General features: G+C 28.6%; 3 protein-coding genes across 7 annotated transcripts; 2 read left to right on the forward strand and 1 right to left on the reverse strand.

Annotated features, from left to right (window-relative positions):
- Positions 1–10545: 10545 nt before the first annotated feature.
- On the forward strand, positions 10546–12584 carry LOC111676074 (probable cardiolipin synthase (CMP-forming)). 3 transcript variants are annotated; one of them, XM_046949129.1, is made up of 6 exons: positions 10595–10794; positions 10889–11219; positions 11253–11551; positions 11623–11838; positions 11902–12037; positions 12103–12584. In XM_046949129.1, the coding sequence occupies exons 2-6, from the start codon at positions 11009–11011 to the stop codon at positions 12240–12242; spliced, it is 1002 nt and encodes a 333-aa protein (XP_046805085.1). In that variant the 5' UTR covers positions 10595–10794; positions 10889–11008; the 3' UTR covers positions 12243–12584. The 3 variants fall into 3 exon arrangements, with proteins under 3 accessions (XP_023292726.2, XP_046805085.1, XP_046805084.1); XM_023436958.2 differs by having other exon boundaries at positions 10546–10697; positions 10889–11551; XM_046949128.1 differs by having other exon boundaries at positions 10889–11551.
- A 27-nt stretch (positions 12585–12611) lies between these two features.
- On the reverse strand, positions 12612–13997 carry LOC111676076 (dehydrogenase/reductase SDR family protein 7-like). 3 transcript variants are annotated; one of them, XM_023436959.2, is made up of 4 exons: positions 13903–13997; positions 13413–13779; positions 12885–13350; positions 12612–12816 (listed from the first exon to the last, which is right to left on the reverse strand). In XM_023436959.2, exons 2-4 carry the CDS (start codon positions 13725–13727, stop codon positions 12617–12619), a joined length of 981 nt encoding a protein of 326 aa, XP_023292727.1. In that variant the 5' UTR covers positions 13728–13779; positions 13903–13997; the 3' UTR covers positions 12612–12616. The 3 variants fall into 3 exon arrangements, with proteins under 3 accessions (XP_023292727.1, XP_046805086.1, XP_023292728.1); XM_046949130.1 differs by having other exon boundaries at positions 13413–13805; positions 13903–13982; XM_023436960.2 differs by having other exon boundaries at positions 13413–13839; positions 13903–13961.
- Positions 13998–14336: 339 nt separating this feature from the next.
- On the forward strand, positions 14337–15548 carry LOC111676105 (complex I intermediate-associated protein 30, mitochondrial). Its single transcript, XM_023436997.2, has 3 exons — positions 14337–14954; positions 15021–15206; positions 15261–15548. The coding sequence occupies exons 1-3, from the start codon at positions 14439–14441 to the stop codon at positions 15489–15491; spliced, it is 933 nt and encodes a 310-aa protein (XP_023292765.2). The 5' UTR covers positions 14337–14438; the 3' UTR covers positions 15492–15548.
- The last annotated feature ends 4135 nt before the right edge of the window (positions 15549–19683 follow it).

Genomic DNA, 19683 nt, shown 5'->3' on the forward strand with positions numbered 1-19683 from the left:
AATAAAATTTAACAATAAACAAATTTAACAAAATATATAATGCAAATGAAAATCAATAGTAGTTTTATAGATTTAAATTACAAAAAAATGAAGAAAAAAATCATTAAAACAAAAGAATAATTAAATAATTAACTTAGTACTAGTAGTTGCAATAATAATGAAACATTTTAGAAAATATAACAAAAAAATTTAATAATTTATCAATTTAACAATAAAAAAGAAATCTTAGAACAATATGTAATTATTTAATTAATGATAATAAAGACAAAAGTTTAGTAAATTTATATAGAAAACAAAAGCATAACGAATATTAAAAAAAAAGATTAATTTATAAAATGGTTAAAACTTACAAAAATAAATTACATTTTATTGCAAAATTTCATAAGAATTGAAATAAAATATATAATCGATTATTGAAACATTTAGCAGTAGAATCAGTAACAAATAAATTACACAGATTAGCAGAAGTGTTTAATGCAACTATGTATTTCGAATCTTCAATAGCCACCCATTATCAATACATGAGTTGTATAATTGTGACTGTTTAAACAGTACTCCTGGAGGGCATTTGTATGAGGACTAATAGAAATCGTGAATATTGCTGATTTGAAAATAGCAAAAAAAAAAAACATTTATAACTAAGAATATTCGCAATAAATTCGCACATCTCGAGCTTCTTCTATTTGGATTCTGTGTGACCTTTTACTGGCAGTTCTACAAACAATTTATTGATGATGATTATTACATTATTAATCATTCTTCAATCAAATCGCCTGAACTATTATGTCTAAAACTTTAATTATAATCATATATTTCTCTACTTTCTAAAAACTTTAATGTCTTCCTGAGAACTATATGTTAGACTTAGTTGAGGGTCCTCAATGTATGTCTATAAGTAGGTATAACGGAAATATGATAAAATGATTCTTCTTGGAAAACTAATTACAAAAGGTTAACAATCTTAATTGATAGATGGCAATAATATATTTAAATTATATATTATTAACTTCTGATAATACTTTAGCGGAAGACATTTTTCACAGCACAACCCAGGCAACACTTTCATTGAAAAATGATGAGTTAAAAAAATTTTAAAATTTTAATTCAATATTTTTAATCCACAGGGAGTTAAAGAAGTACTTGAAATTTCTCTTACAATTAATGGGAACTAATTAAGTAAGCAATGATCAATTCAATAAACATTTTTGCTGACCTGTGTAATATATTTATTAAAATTTATATTTTTTTTTTTAGGTTCATTATGTCTTTTTAGTACTTAAGGACATTGCAATATACATTTATGTAATTATTAAAGATACATTCACATCTATCAAATATTTAAGGAAATTAATGTGACTCCTCAAAAATTGAGTTTTTGTAAAAAAAATTACAAAAATAGTGGTTACGTATTTTTCGTCAAATATTTGATAAATATGAACAAAGTTATGATTTACAGATTTACCAAATACTTTAATTTAAAATTAGTTTCATGAGTATTTTTGTAAATATTCTCTAATTTTGCAATGTTTCTCCTCATCTTTAATACAAAATAAATATTATTTATTTTAAAATATAATTTCAGCCTCAGCTGAAATCTACAACTGAGCCCATGTAGAAAAAACTAGGTTAACACTTTCTGAATTTGCGAACTATTCATAAAATTTTTAAGTAAACTCATGGGCTCAAAACAGTTTGTCAGAAAATTCAGCATACACCTTAAATTTCCACCAGGTGTTTTATTTAAATAATTAAAATATTTATAAAAACAAAAGAAAAAAAAAGTACTTCATATTACGTATTTCTCACATTTTACCTCAGTAGTTTTTAAGAAATAAATTATATATAAAATTATTTATTATTTTAACTTTAAACTAATGAAAAAAAAAACGAAACAACAAAAATATCTCATACTAAAACCACCAAAAACAAACATCTACAACTAGTTACTTTTCTTCAAAACTACCGAATTAAATTATAAAATTTTAATTAAAATTAAGAAATGAAAATGGCTATAAACAACTAAATAAATTTAACTGGAAATGTGCTAATGCAAGGAATTAAGTAGAAATAATATAATAAAAGAAAATTTTAAATTTGAAATATATTTATTAAAAACAATTATGATTTATAAAAATTTAATTAAAAAAAAAACTTTTTATGAGATTTTTGAAATTACATTTACAGTTTCCCGTCAAAAAAAAAAAGAACTTCCAAAGAAGAAGATTTTACTCTATGAAAGTACTAAGAAAGTCCTGAAAAAGAAATGATTTAAACACAGGCTTGTCTTACTTCTAAAGTCATTCTCAAGAAATCATTTTTACGTTCTCTTTTGGAGAAATAAATAATATTGACATTAATAGGGGAAATATAAACATTTACTACAAAATCCATAAAATAACATTGTTAAAATCATATAAATTTAACAACAGCGTTAAACAATGGAATTTTCGCTTCTTCGGAAGTCATTATACTTCACTTTTACAGAAGGTTAACTAATTATCTTAGTTTTACTTTAAATTGATTTTTGCTGGTTAGAAATAATTTTATATTCTAGTCCGAAGACTATGCAATACACTAGTCCATATATTAGATTGTGTAGCAGTCAATAGACTACTCAGATAAATCAATTGACTTTCAAACAATATACATTTTGTAAAAAAAAAATATTATGATATTTTTAAGTTTTAAATCTCTTATTTATTTCTAGCAATGCTAATAGTATTCGAAACAATCTCCGATATCTCATATATATATTTATACCTATAAATCGATTATTCTAAAAAACTAAAACGTAAATGAATATCTTTATAAAGAAACACATTAAGTTGGATGAATGATTGCAAAAAATTAAAAATCATTATGATAAGTGAAAAATTAAACGTAATTTGCAATCAGAGAACACTGATCACAAGTGTTTCAGTTAATACCTATAAATTGATTGTTCTAAAAAACTAAAACGTAAATGTATGTCTTTTTAAAGAAAGACATTAAGGTCCAATATAATGGATCGATGATTGCAAGAAATTAAGAATCATTATGATGACTGAGAAATGAAACTCAATTTGTGATCAGAGAACACTGAGAACAGTGATCACAAATGTTTCTGTCCAAAAATCAAGTATTTAATGGAAAATATAAAATAGTTAAAATCTTTCTTCTTTAAAGAAGCTCGTTTAGGGTCAGTGGATCACTATAATATTTTTGTTAAAAGTTTCGTTTAATCTCACAGTCAGTTCTAATAATTTTATGTCATCATTTTTTTTTAATTAAATTTTAAGCAATATTTATTTTCTATTTACTGTGTAGTTTATCTAACTCTAACCTAAAGCAATACGAAACTAACGAACTTCGTTTTTAATGTAATTACAATATCAACATTTTATAAAAATTAAAAGAAAATCAAAATCCTCCCCTTATAACAGTTAAAATGTACAAGCATAAGTACATACATATATAGAAAGAAAAATATATATAACAAATTTATATATTTTTTTAAAAACAATTTTCAAAATTTACTATACACTAAACTGACAACAGCAGCAGTAAAATACAAAACCACAAACTTTTAAATAAAACTACACTAATACACAAACTAAAATACACAATAATTAGTTCAATGTCAAAACAAATGAAAATCAATTAAATTTTAATAATAAAAATAAATAGAAAATACAATAAAACTAAATGAAAGCAAAACTCCTAATTAATACTCATACCACGTAAATAGTTTAATATTTTAAATTTTGAAAAAAAAGAAATTCAACACATTTTGACAAAGCGTTAATTTGTTATATTGTTAAATAAATTATTGAAAAAAAGTATAATAACATACTCTACAATAACAAATAAAAATAATTATTTATTAACATACATAAACATTCTTTAATTTTGTAGTCCCTGTATTACTTACATAATTAAAAAAAAAATAATAATATTGTTACTTATTACTACTATATTATTGATGATGATTATTATTATGATAATGATGAAGATAATGAAGTTAATTATTAATTATGTTTGGATGAATATGATAAAGAGGCTTGTTTTCTGTAGCACTAAAGTGGAACAATTAATTATTTAAAACAATTTTAATAATGTTATGTATACATTAAATCATACATTTAAATAATTAAAAAAAAATAATAATACAACAAACATTTAGAAAAAAAACAAAACAAATACTTATTTAAATTAATAAATATTATATTAATACATAATATAGAGATTATGAAACGAATTGTAAAGCTAATAAAACATTAATTAATAAACAAACAAAAAAAAAAGACATTTAATAAAATAAAACAAAAGGAGTAAAAGATTAGAAATACTCAAAAGAAATATATTTCAAAATTATAAGTAAACAAAATGAAATTGCAATAAATTAAATTAATTATAATATACATACATAAAAATTAAAAATCTAATAAATTTTAAAACCAAATAAAAGACCGAGAAAAGAGTTTTATTTCGTTAGAAACTAAATATGGTTTTGTATTGATTGATAGTTAAACTACGTTTAAAATAATCAGGTTTAATTAGTAGGATTTGTGTTTAAAATAATGCAGCATTTTAAAAGCTACCAATAATGACTATACATAGTCCATAAACTAGCCTATGCAATAAACTATAACTATTCCATAGTTTAGTCAATAGACTCGTGTATAGAAGAGATTATAAACCTATCTGTGGACTAGTGAACTGACTTGTCTATTGTCTACCTTACAGGTCTAGTCTACGGATTAGTCAAGGCACTAGTCGAAGAAAATGCCATTAACTATTTTGCAGAACAGTCCATATACTTGTCATTACACTAGTTCATAGGCCACATTATTTAATAGACTAGAGTGAGAAGTAGTCAGTAGACTGCACTAATTAAAATACTAACCTTAGAGCAGTCAATAACCTAGACTAGTTCATAGATTAGTCAATACACTAGTACATAGTCAATAGACTTGTCCATAGAATAGGTCATGGAATTATCTATGGACTAGTCTAGTCTATTGAATAGTATAATGATTAGTATAAGGATAGATGGTAAAGTAAATTAGTTTATATATTAGTTCATAATCAATACACTAGTTCAACTACTAGTCAATATTATAGTACATATATTAGTCATTACACTAGACTATTCAATAGACTAATCAATACCGTATACCGAAGGTTATACAATACACTAGTCCATATACTAGATTGTATAATTGTCAATAGACCAGTCACATTCACAGATAAGTCAATATATGTACATTAGGGTTATAACTTTTATTTAATTATTGAAATTTTGAAATCTGCCCTACCCATTGCCGAACGTAAAAAATTTTCAGCTGCAAATCTCTAATATTTGCAATATTTGCTCTAACAAAATTTTAAAGTTTTTAATACAAATTTAGACTGTTTGACCCACATTTCTTCGTTGAAACATCAAGGATAGCGCCAGTGCGCTATCCGATGCAGCGGTTAATCCCTCGTTCAATTTTGGTACCTAGACTCGTATAATATTCTGTTAAAAAATCATGTAAATTTGATTGTGAATAGTTTTAGAAAATCTAATTGCCGCGGAATGTTTTTACACAAAATTACCCAAAAAACAGTTTTTCGTTATTAAAATAGGGCCTATGATAGATCCAAATTTTGGTTATAATACTTAGGTACATTTTGTAAAATAAAAGTCGAAATCAATCCCCCCTATTATGAAAATAATTTCGACTTTGATTTTGTATGTGAGAATGGATGTTTGATATTTCTTTCTCTCACACATAAATATTAAAAGTTTCCCAAAAAAAGTTTTTTTTGAGTAAAACTCTCTATTTCTACCTTTACAAATTATATTCTAACCTAATTTACCGACCAGGGTAACGATATCCCTACGCCCGTTGTAGTGTAGAAGAATTGAGTCTCTAGTGAGAATCGAACCCACAACCCCCCGATTGACAAGCTTCTGCCATTTAGACTACCGGGCAACCTAATTAATTAAATTTTTATTTATTTGATTAATTTAGGATAACATTGTTCAAAAATATTTAAATAGAGTGTTCTAATCGAAATGCCCTTATATTTCATAAGTAATTAATGAAATTGCAATTGTATCGTTATCATAAAAATTACTTAAATTAAAAAGGAAATTCCAATAAAGTTTAAAACCAATAAAAAAACAACTACTTTTATTTATTAAAATAACAAGGTATAATATTGATAGATATACTAAAGTGTATAATCATGTCAGTTAAGTGCTTGAATGTTGTAAAACTTAACCCATAAATTGGAGATATTTGAAAACTAAAGGAACTCAAAATAATTCATATTTCTGAACAGAAATCTCTTATTAATAGATTTTTTAAATTGTCTTTAATAAGGTTTAATTTCGTAAATTAGGATTATTAAAATTAAAAAATGCTTGATCTGTAATCATTCATCTTTCACTCCAAAAATAAAACCATTTTTATGTTATGTATTCGTTTTTATATCAGCACTTTAAATTATATATCCATTTGATTACCTATTTAAAAGGTATAAGTATAACAGTTCTAAAAGGGTTTACATGGCAATAGTTAGTTGTTTACGTATGCATGTACATATTCGTACATACATGCATGCATCAACTTCTATATACATAACATTTTATTGAAGTAGAAATTGTGGTAATTTTATACATTTTACAATACGGGTATTTAGTTTAGAGTGTGCATGAGTAAAATAAAATTTTACCCAACACATACGCATTCGTAAATACATACATAAATACAAAACTACATACTTCTAGTAAATACAATGTGCAAAACCATAAAAGTAGTTATTGTATGTATGTGGTAAAGATATACATTTAGTACATGTAATTTATCATCATGTTAGTTTTTTGGAACAAAAATATTGTTTAACAAAACTTTTCAGACACGTGTTAAACCATGCATTCGTATTTAGTATTCATAAATATTAATGTAGTGTGTACTTGTAAAAATAAATAAAAGGATATGGTAGCATAAATTATATACTAACAAATTGAACAATTAAACTAAAATTGTTATAAACAAGTAATTAATAACAAAAAAGTCTGGGTTTCTGAGTTAGAGACCAAACGCCAATTAAATATCATACAAATCGCACAAACTTTACATGGACACACAAAGGGACAGTCGGACATAGCAAAATCGACTCAAAAAGTGATTTTGAGACGATTGGTATACTTAAAGGACCAATATTTTTGGGTGTCACAAACATCAGCAGAAACTTACAATACCTTCGCCGCTATATTGGTGTAGGGTAAAAAATATTTTAAAGAGTTATTTACTACTAGCAAAAGAAAATATATATTGGTTGGACAGACATCCCTAGTTCATGAATATTTAATTTATATAGGATAAAACACGCCTCCTATTGCTAGTCAGTCCACATATATTATTCCAAAAGTTCACAAGGATGTCAAAGTTGTTCCTATAAATTTTGAAGATTCCAAATTATATAGTTCTTCATCTTTACAAATGTTTCTTTTAAATTCTTATGAGAGGTTAATTTCAGGTATAAAAAAATTGATCTACCCTTTATAAATCGTAAATTACCCTATTGAACTTTTTAATAGCTTTTTTTGATTGCATGACTTTAGTGAAGACAAAGTGCAAGTGCTAAAATGTTGAACAAACAAGCGCGATATTTTCAAAATACCAATTAAGTATTAATATTTAATTTAGTTATAAATTATTGTGACACCCACTGCATTGAATAAAGGTGCTGGGTGTGTGGCATGAACAATAAACAAAAGTTTATAGACACGGACGGTATGATTTCATTAAAAATTTATAATGTTTACTATGCAGCTTAGCTAGTTAGTTTTACATATGAATATGAATGTAAAATAGGGGATGACAGTGTATATTTATTACAAATTACCCCTAGATTATTTATGAGAATGACTTTTTAAATTATATAATTTTTACAGTAAATTTATAAATAGTTTTACTATATGTATATGAAAACGGATACTAACAAAATTTGGGCTTTATTTTGTACATTAAAGTTAACAATGTTTAGCCATTTTCAATAACGAAATTTGTAGGGGAATTAGGGCCATATAAGAACAGATTGTTGAGAAATTTGGAAGTAACAATTTCGTGTCAAGTGACGTAAGTCAAAAAATCAATCTGGATAAATTTTTCACCAAGCTTAGTACTATTGGATAGTAAGTCAGACACAAATGTTCTGCTGTATTGAATATTTTGGTTATACAGGGTTTTATTTCCCTTATACTAGACTATATAATAGACTTTACTATATACCAAAGTATAGACTAGTCTAAACTGTAAAACTATATAGATTGGACTAGAGAATATATTGACCACAAATCAAACCTAGCAAGTCATATAAAATCCTTAAACAAAAGTCATAATAAAAAAAATTCTGCAACAGAACCAAAGTATGGTCGACATAAGTCCATAATTGGTCCTACCCATCTCCATCTAAGTACTGTTCTGAAAATTACTGACTAATTAATGACCTAATATATAGCAATAAAACTCAACGCAAATAAGTTTCCTATTAGCGAAAATATGTATAGAAAATTTCCTCGGTCCATAATTTATCCTATTGTCTGGTTCAGAAAATTGCATTAACACTCATTAGTGCCTTACAAACACTAGGACAGTAACGAAAATCAACATATATATAAAAATGAATGTGTGTTTATTTATGTGTGGGTTTGTTTGTTTGTGGGTTTGTTTGTTTGTGGGTTTGTTTGTTTGTGGGTTTGTTTGTTTGTTTGTTTGTTTGTTTGTTTGAAGTCTACAGACGGCTAAACGGCTGGAGCGATTTTCTTGAAATTTTAACAGTACCTTCCTGTATATCTGAAAGGAAATAAAGCCTGCTTTTTATTTTAAAATTTTAAGTAGGCGAGGTGCCATGCCTACTTATTGAATAACTATTAAAAGTCGTATATCTTGGATACTGGTAAAATTAGAGTTCTTAAATTTTGCACGGACAACTTTGACATCTATAAGAATATTTTTGGACAAAATGGGAGGAATGACTATAGTGGGCGTGGCACCTTCTATATTAAGAAAATATTAAATCAGTATATTTCAGAATGTGTAACAAATTGTTTGGAGCTACATAAGTCTAAATACGATTAGTTAATGGGCGGACTAGCAGCAGGGGGCATGTTACCTCCCATATTAATTCGTTTATCTTGCAAACTATTAGAGTTAAAAGCTTCAAATTTTGCACGAAGAACTTTATCATCCATGTAAATATTTTGGGTTGCAAATTGGCGTACTACCAATGGGGGGAGCGACACCTCCCATATGAATTAAATACTACAAAATATTTTATTTAAGAAACTAATAGATCTAGATTCCTAAAATTTTGTACAGAGGACTTTTATATTCACCTGAACATTTTGGAAAAAAAGGACTTTCATCAGGGGGTGGCTTGAAACCCCCATATGAATTATATAGAAAACATGAATAACTTTGACATTCATGTAAACATTTAGGAAAAAAGGGCGGACTTTCCAATGGCTGATTGGCCCCTCCCATATGAATTATATACAATACAATATTATTAAGATTTTTCATAACTTAAATTAAAATCTTTATTAGCGTTCGAAAAAATTGGCAAACTTGCAATAATTTGAGCGGCATCTCCCATGTGTAAGTGGATTTCTTTTTTTTGCTTTTAGCGAATCACACTGGGTATAGCTAGTACGTTTTATAAGAACAAAAATCTTCTTACTTAATTTCATGAGAATAGGTCTATAACTAACCTAACCTAGGTGGATCGGTTCATAATTAACCCGACCACAATATAAGATCAACTTCAGAAAATGACTTAAGGGTTGGCTTAAAAGTGCCAGTATATGAATAAATTTTGTCTTAATATAATTTCACATTAACCAAAATCTCTATACCATTTTCCTCTTCAAAAATGACTTAATGACCCATAATCATCTTTCAAATGTAGGTGTTAAGTTGAAATTCGACACAAAAACCTAATTTTATAAGGATCGGTCCACAATATGATTATTATGATAGAATGAAAAAACTAATCACTTCTTAAAATTATGGAGATCTTTGTCTACAGTTGGCCCAATCCCATTGTAGGTCCAATTCTGGAAAACATAGATATGAATTACATTACAAATGTTACCTTTTTACGATATATTTTTTGATGAATTATTTTAATCACACCGAAATTGCCGCTAAATTATCTCCTTGGGATACTACCGTTAACGCTAAATTACCGTTACCGAAACATGACTAAATACCAAAAACTCTAAAATACTAATACGAAACAAATCAGAATTATCAATTTTATTATATTTAAGAGCATTTTTTATTAAAAAAAAATATATCGGAAAAAATTTCAAATCAAAAAACACATTAAAAGCCTGACGTTGTGAACGTAAAACATATTACATTACGACAGTTGTATTAAAAGAGCATATTTATAAAAAACTACTTCAACTTTTTTGTCAGTGTTTATACTAATATAACACATGGCTGTACAATTTTGTATTCAATACAAAACAGTGCAACTCTGTTCTAATTAGACAAAAAATAAAAACACATTTGACAGTTGCCGTCCAATTGAGGAAATCGGGAAAAATTGGTTGAAAATCGAAAATTGTATTAAAAATATTAATAAAAACAATCAATAACACTTAATTAGTTTAATATATAACAAAAAGAATATTAGCTAACAAAAAACAAATGGTAATTAAATGAAATACAAAATGAGCTACAAGGAGCTATCAATGATCACTCTAGAAGATCTGGGGCAATATATAAAAATAATACTAAAGGGAACAAGGTTATCAAGAGTTCAAAATACATACTGAATGTGTTTACAAATGGATATGTTTTGTTAAAAACAAAATTATTATAAATTAATGTTTTCTTTTAAGGTCCAAATAAAGCGGCAACTTGTTTTCTAACACTTTTCTGGAACTTATCTAATCTCTTCTGGACAACAGTCAGATTTCGAATTTCTATCTCAAAGGATTTTTTTTAAATTTGCTGTCATCATGTTACCTGCCACTATCTTTCGCCAAGTTTCCCGTCACCCCAGTGGCCTTTGCAAGGGGCTTACAGAATTGGTGGGCGGTGCAAAGACTTCCTCATTTCCTCCACCCACAGCTGTTATCAATTGTCTGAATCGTTATGCAGCTGCTACTGGCTTCATACGCATATCTTTTTTGGATATTAATCAATATCGCAATTGGGATGTAGCCACATTGCGTATGTATGCCGATAGCAAGAAACACTCCCTGCACATGAAAACTCTGAAGGGACGTGATATTCTGCAAGGTGTCATCGATAAGAAACGAGAATCATTTATAGAACGTAAAAATGTTATTGTGGATGATATCCGCGAGGCTAAGCACAAAGTGCAGGAGCGGATGCGTGAGAAAATGGAGGAAGTGTATGAGAAGGAAAATATTATGACCATACCAAATTTGTTGACTATGAGTCGTATGGTTTTGTCTCCTTATATAGGTTATGTAATTGTGGATGGTCATTATAGTATGGCTATAAGTTTGTTGGCCGTAGCTGGAATAACAGATTTAGTGAGTATTTTTCAAACATTACATATAGGTAGTTGTTAAACATTCTCATTTTAATATGTATATGTTTTCAGCTTGATGGTCAAATTGCCAGAAGATGGCCTAGTCAGGCTAGTAAAGCTGGATCGTTTTTAGATCCAGCTGCTGATAAAGTGTTAATGGGTTCTTTGGTTATTTCTATGGGTTATTGTGATCTACTGCCATTATGGTTAGCTGGTGTTGTACTGTTTCGTGATGTGTTCCTAATAGCTGCAGGATTTGTTATTCGTTATATTAGTTTGCCACCGCCAGTAAGTCAAGTTTTAGTAAACTAGTCTTGTAGAAAATAAAATTGTTAAAAATTTATATCGTAGCGCACTTTTTCGCGTTATTTTGATGCCACGCATGTTACTGCTCAATTGGAGCCAACATTTATAAGTAAAGTCAATACTGGTGTGCAATTGGCCGCCGTTGGCATCAGTTTAGGTGCTCCAGTTTGGCACTACATGGGTAAGTTTTATTTTGAAAATAATTCATTCTTATGTTTATTAACAAAACTAATATTTTCTTTACAGATCATGTGGCTCTTCATGGTCTTTGGTATTTAACCGGAGCCACTACCGTAGCAGCTGCCTTAAGCTATGTAGTTAATAAGAATACTTTTAAAATTTTATCCAAAAATAATAACACTCCCAAAACCTCTAAGAAAACGTAAAAGGAAGTTGTGTAAAATCAAAAAACTACAACGATGAATCGAAAAAAAACTTCCTTTACAAGACGCCTTAGCTATTAAGCTTTAAACTACTAAAATATCATTTGATAATATCACTAAACCTCCAAAAGGGTTTAAATTCATTAAGGAAAGTATATATTTTTTCAGTTATCTTCATTTTATTTCCTTTTAGTTAAGTTTATTTTAAAAATTCTCCTAAGTTGTGTTTTTTTTAAGTTTGGCAATTTTCTTTTTTGTTCGTTTGTTTTAGATTTACTTATAAGGACTGAAATTTTCTTAAAGAAAACTAAATGACTCTAATAAAGTTTGCAAATAATAAATAAATTAATTGTTATAATCCTTTATAGGAAATCTCATTAGTTATCATTTTGTAATTTAAGAGCTCTCTTCTCCATAACTCGATAGTAGAGAGTAGGACTAAGAAAACGTAACCAGTAACCAAGACGAGCCTGTAAGTCACATACTAAGACATCTTTTTCATTATTTAACAAAGCCTCCAAGATACGTTGGGCACAAACATCAGCACGCATGCCTTTGGCTGTAGTAGCATCCATTTCTACGTTGATTTAAGAGAAGTGTATGTACAGTTAACTGAATTAAAAAGAAAATTTAGTAACTACTTACTGCCATGTTGCTGTCCCGTAGAGGTTAAAGCATTTACCGAAAGTTGTGTTCTTATATAACCAGGACTTACGCACGTTACCTTTAAACCCTTGGAGGCCACTTCAGCTCTTAGCGAATCCGAAAAGGCTTGTATGGCATGTTTAGAGGCTGAATAAGCCGAACGGAAGGGTAAAGCAAATTTACCTTGTACCGAACTAATAAAGCAAATATGACCCTTTTGTCTTTTAACCATGGATGGCAATATAGCCTTTGTTAGAGCCACTGAACCAAAGTAGTTAACAGTCATTACTTTTAAATCCACATCTAAAGCAGTAGTTAAGGCGTCTGCTCTAACACTAATGCCACCATTATTAATAAGTATATCAATTCCATTATAAATATTAACTGCCTTCGCAGCAACAGCTGGTATGGCATTTAATTCTGCCAAATCTAAGGGCAGAACTGTGGGAGGATAAGCAGGCCCCACCTAAAATGTATGTGTTAGAGAAAACAATTTTTTGGAATACGAAAAAAAATTCCAAAACATACCACTTCTACAGATAACAAATCCTTTTTCACCCTTTCCAATTCCTCAACACGTCGAGCAGCTAGTATAACTTTACAGCCTGCTTTATAAAAAGTATGGGCCAAAGCTTCTCCTAAACCAGAACTGGCTCCAGTAATTAATACTACTTTACCGGGTAGACGTTTACGTTCTTTGGCTATTGCATTTCTTGTCCAGACATCAAAAAGTATGAAAGGTATGGCGACTGGCATACATATCATACCCAATATCCAGTACCAAGGATTACAGTCGTTTGCAGGTGATGGTCCCATACATTTTCCACCTTGTTGGCAAGACATTTTATGCAACTTCACTAATGAACTTTGGTCTTTGTTTTAAAGTATGACCAACCTAATGTTTTTGATGTAAACAAATATCTATTAAACCATATATAAATTTCCAATGTCTTATCTGCTCAAAGACTATTAATATAATAATCTTTGAATAAATATATGTTTACAGATGTACACTTACTAAAAGAAATCAATCGATGAATATATTTTTGGTATCTATTGTTTACATTTGTTTCAAACAAGTATTTTCCACCCCAGCTGTTGGTTTACAACGAATTTCATTAACAAAGAGGAAAATCAATTTACACTAACTTTAGGTCGCCCCTACCTTCCAGAATTCCTTAAACTATAGCCGCTAAAAGTGTTTCTACTTTTGTATGTTGACTTAACTATAATTATTGATAAAGCTTAAATACTATCAATACCAATGCTTAAAAAGTATTCAAACTGAAAGAATATTTTATTTTAAACAAATTTTTCGCAAATAACTCAAGAAAAAAGATAAAATTCGGCGGCGCAGATCTCTGGCATTGCAAGTGCTACCAAGTTAAAAACAATAATTATCAGCTGACGAATTTAGAGCAAAAATGAAATAAAGAAAACCAGCTGGTTTCATTTTCTACCAGCTGTTGAGTGGTTACGCATTTGTAAATAAAATGTGAAAATTTCATTTTTTTGGAAATATATTGAAAATATTTACAAAAATTAATAAAAAAAATGTTTTCAATAATACGAAACTGCCCTGCGCTCAAACGGCTGCCATTCAAAACTATCTGTCAACAAGAAAACCCAATAAATTCTCTAATTATACCGATTTCCTGTGTTCACACTACACCGGTATGTAAAACATTTTGGGAACGTGAGAAAAAATCCGGTTATAAAACATCGTTGCCGCAACCTTCCAAAAAGAAATTGATACTGGATGGTTTGAGAGAACTCAAAGAGGAAATTCACTTATGGAGCGAAGAAATGAAGGAGAAATTAGAATCAGATCCCATACTTGTTTATCGACCGGGTGAAACTGACATTGTTTTTAATTTTAAAGATAAATCATCATTAGATAAATGGATAGTAACCACCGATATGGATCATAATGAAGGTAAAAGTACAGCTTCATTGGAATTGAGTAATTCGGGAGCAGGTCTCTTTCATGGAGAGGTCAATTCGGAACACATTAAGGATGGTGTTATAAAGAGAACGGGATATGCAAATATACGCACGAAACGTGTGAGGGTAAGTAAAGATGCAGTTTGTTAAAATATTGTTTTTTTCAATAATATTTTTTTCTCTTCTCTCCAGAAATCATTTAAACGTGAGGCTACTTATGACTGGAGTCAATACAATATGTTGGTTTTAAAAATACGTGGTGATGGTCGTAGTTATTTAATTAATTTACATTGCGAAGGTTATTTCGATTTAATGTGGAATGATGTCTATCATTATGCCCTGTATACAAGAGGTGGACCTCATTGGCAAATAGCTAAGGTAGTAGATTTATATTAAAAGGAAATATTTTGATAAATTATTTAATTCTTATAGATCCCCTTTTCGAAATTCTTCTATTCATCGAAAGGACGTGTACAAGATCGTCAACAAGCCATACAATTAAATCGTATTACCCATTTTGGTTTTTCTGTAGCTGCTAAAAATGGTATGGATGGTCCGTTTAATTTGGAAATCGATTATGTGGGTTTAGAATTCGACCCTAGTCATCGTGAAGAATTTGCCTATGAAATGTATCAAACTCCTAAATATATTGTAGCCACATAATAGAACATTTTACGATAACTAATTTGTTAATAAATTTTAAATTTTGTTTAATGCTAATTTATTTTAAATAATTGCAGATACATCACTAATTATGCAACTATAATTCATTTATATGATTTTTTATTTTATACATTTAATTTATGAAGCAGTTGTAAGGGTCTTTAGTGAACTTATTCCCATAGCATAATTGTTAGTTAACTTTTTAATTGCAATAAATTTTATCAATATAACGGATGTTAACATCTATAGATGTTGATAAATGCCCTATAGGGCATTTATCAACTATTCTGTCAGGCAGGGATGGCAAAATTGGTACGATGGTACTTTTTTTGATACTATTTGATGTGCAAAAGTACCGTGATACTCCCGAGTCTTATTTGATACTTTTAGGGCTACAATCTCAATATCCGATTATCGTTTAACCGGTAGTAAATCAGTCTGGTAATATAATTTTACTACCCTACACCACTTTAGTGGTATATGAATATTACTTCATATTCTCCATCACATCTGAGATATTATGTCCTGAGTTTTGAGAAAACGCGCCATGAGTCGTAGCTATGAGATACCATGCATTTCCTGGGAAAACTTCATCAAATTATATCAAAGGTGTTCACATTGAGGGACGGACACCATATCAACATATAACGCCTATTCCAACTTTAAAATGTATAAACATATTTCAGAAATTACAAACTTTTAGAAAAAAAATGTACTTTGGATTGTATGAAAGCTTTAACTGAATACTCTCCCAGAGGCAATGTTTACATAATATGGGTACCAGCCCACTCGGGAGTAGTCTGTAACGAAAGAGCGAATGTAATAGCTTTAATGTAAGGGAGCTCAAGGCAGTTAAACTGACAAACGCAAATCCATTCGACGAAACAAAAGCTGAACTAAAATATAGGTGAGAGAATCCCACCTCTTGGAATAATGAAACAGTGGGTAGAACTACGAAAATCCTATGGGGTATCCCTGATGAGAGCAAGACAAAAAATCTCCTCAAAATGAGCAATTCTGAAGTTAGTATAATAGTACGTGTTCCTAGTGGACACACAGGATTACGAGCACAGTTATGCAAAATTGAACGTGCGGATTCAGATGTATGTAGAGCATGTGGATAGGACAGTGAAACTATGGAGCACTTTCTTTGCCACTGCCTGGCATTCGTCGAAGATAGATCCAAGTATCTTGGAAGTGATGTTATTCTGGAAATAACATTTCTGACTAAAACTGATTGGAATAATTCGTTCCGTTATTTTTTTTTCATGATAAAGAGCGCACAACAGGCCCGATTGTGGCCTAGGTGCATTTTTTCGGATTTGATGTAGTACACATCTTCCTATCAACCTAACCTAAGTACTTTGAGATCCAAAAAAAGTACTCTCTGAAATATTTTTTGATACTGGAACAAAATCTCTTTTTCCATCCCTGTTGTCAGGGAATTTGTACGCAAATTATATCAAATCATAGACCAATTTCTTGAGGACTCGTCTTTGAACACAAATTTATACATTTTTTTGTGTTTTTACTAAGTGTAAGAACTTACTCGTTTTTTCAGCTTAACTCCATTAACCTTTGAGTAAAATATGTATAATAAAAAATAGTTCTGGACACAGATAATAATTTAAGTGGCTTATTTTGACCATAGATTTTAAGAATGCCGGCATTTTTGTGTCAATTCCACATAGGTACTTAGAGTGGATATTAGGAGAAAAATTCTTTGGTCAATTTGCCCTTTGTTCTAAACACAATAAATAAGCATTCCATTTTAAAATAAAAAACTTTTTGATTTGCTTAATAATATTTCATGACATTGTCTCAAAATTATTATAAGGGTTCTGGTTCAATAAGATAAATAAAAAAACTTCTACTCACTTTGTTTGATATTTACGGAACCCATGGTGTGAATTTAACTTCAAATGCATTAATTTGTATTATTTTTATTCTTTAATAAGGAAATTCATATCGATGAACACAACGTTTCCAATTAATATTTCACTTGATTACCTTATTATTCGTATTGCTTTAGCTTTTTGTCAATTTGTTTAATTATTTTTATTCTTTATTAAAGAAAACCATTTCAATTAACATATTTCATATTTCACTTGATTATTTTACTTATTATTCCAATTGGTTTTGTTGTATTGTACATTTTTTACACATTTGTTTAATGTTTTTAACACTATTTTATTTTAAATATTTTTAACAATTCACACTTTTCACTATACTTATGGTCTTAAATAACGGTACCAGGTTATTCGTTTTTTCTTTATGAAAAAGCTTTTAAAGAGCGGCAAAAATGACAGCACATAAATATGTGTTGTAAAGTGCAAAAAAGAACAAGTAGTGTTGTAAAGTGTTATTATTTTTTAAATTTAATTGAGTATTGACATTTCAAATGTACTTACGTATATTATATGTATAGCAGGGTACACTAAACGGGTATATGCATCACTACAACAATACAAAACAACATATATTTTGTTTTTGTACTTGTATGAGCTAAATGTCAAAATAAATGAAAATATTTTTTTGATGTTTTTTTTTCTTTAAAAAAAATTCTTAATTTTATTTCAAAAAATATGCAGTGATTTTAAATGACAACGTGCGCAATACGGGATATAGTTGATATCTTGAATGACCTGATTTGTGCCATTAAAGTTCTGTTCTGAACGGATAAAGTTTGGCTAAAGACAGCGTACCTATATGGACCTAATATGGAAAATGTTCAATTACATATACCTGTTTAGTGTACACTGATGTATACAGTAAGCCATATCTTCTATGAATTTTATTTTTAAAAGATTTTTCAAAGAAATCGGCGTATTAAATAAATTTTTTTAATCAAAAATTTTAGGCAAATTGACATAAACTGTTACCCCATATGACGCGCCCTGTTTAAACCTTCATTTACACGAATTTTTTCTCTTCAAATCTTTATTAACTCTCTTTTTTATGTGACATACAACAAATCTCTTGTTTTATTATTGTTTTTTTTTGCATCTTAGTTTATTTGTTTATCTTAAGCAAACGAATTGTATAATTTACTTTCATTTTTATTAATTTTATTATATTATATAGAAAAGTATTCATTTAACAGTAAATAGCAAAAAGTTAAATAATTTAACGCTGCATATAAATAAAAAAAAAACTAGAATAAAAACAAACTATCGCTACTAACAAAAACAACCTAAGCCATATGCCCTCAGTCTTCCATTGGTGGTGATGTTGGCAGAACGTTTACTTGCTTAAACAAGGTGCTGGCTGTATAACCTAATATCCACATCATTAGAAATAAAAAAAAATATATTTTATATACGTTGAGTTTGTATTACAAGCTGCAACGTGGAATTGGAGTTGGTAAAATATTTTTTATCTAAACGAGAATTGCTGATAAAAGAAATGGTATGTTGTTTAATTAATTTTTTATGTACCTAAATATTTATTGCAAAACTTTTGACTAATTGGTTAGGTTAATAAAAATTTATTAATTTGCTAAACTATTGTATTTAAAGTTTTATTATTTTTTAAATTTCTGTTAAGTTCAATAAACTTTTTTTCTTATAAAAACCGTTAATGCAGGCATGCTACTAAATATTAGTTATTTTTTTAATTTATGCATTTGCTGTTTTCTATAATAAACAAATGAAGTGTTCGTGAAGTCTATTGTCTGATACCCTACTTTCATATCAATTTATTTTCGGTGGTAGATTGCATAAAGCTTTGATCATTTAAATCCCTACAATATTAATAAATTAACAATTATTTTTAGAATTGATCTTAACTTTGGTCGCGATCATTACAAAATTTTTTAGTAGGAAAAAATTCTTAAAGATTCATAACCGATTGAGGTGACGGCCCTCATGTCACTCATTAATTATTCAACTGCTCAGTCAGCTATAATCCACTTTGTCCAATGGATTTATGGAAGCATCTGGTTAAAATATCAAAATATTTATAGCCTTTACTATTCACTTTCAGGAGATATTTGGCCAGATATTTAACAAATTAAAATTAAAACAGATTCATCTTAGTTATTTTCAAAATTGCAACCTTTTGTTATACGATCGGATATCATTATAATATTTCAGAAAATAATTCTCAGACTGATGTTTTATATAAAAGTAAAAGCAAATTTTACTTTTCCACAACAATGTTGATTGTAGATTGTAAAATCAATAATGTGTTT

The sequence above is a fragment of the Lucilia cuprina genome, chromosome 4 (genome assembly GCF_022045245.1).
Source record: "Lucilia cuprina isolate Lc7/37 chromosome 4, ASM2204524v1, whole genome shotgun sequence".
NCBI classification, from domain to species: Eukaryota; Metazoa; Arthropoda; class Insecta; order Diptera; family Calliphoridae; genus Lucilia; species Lucilia cuprina.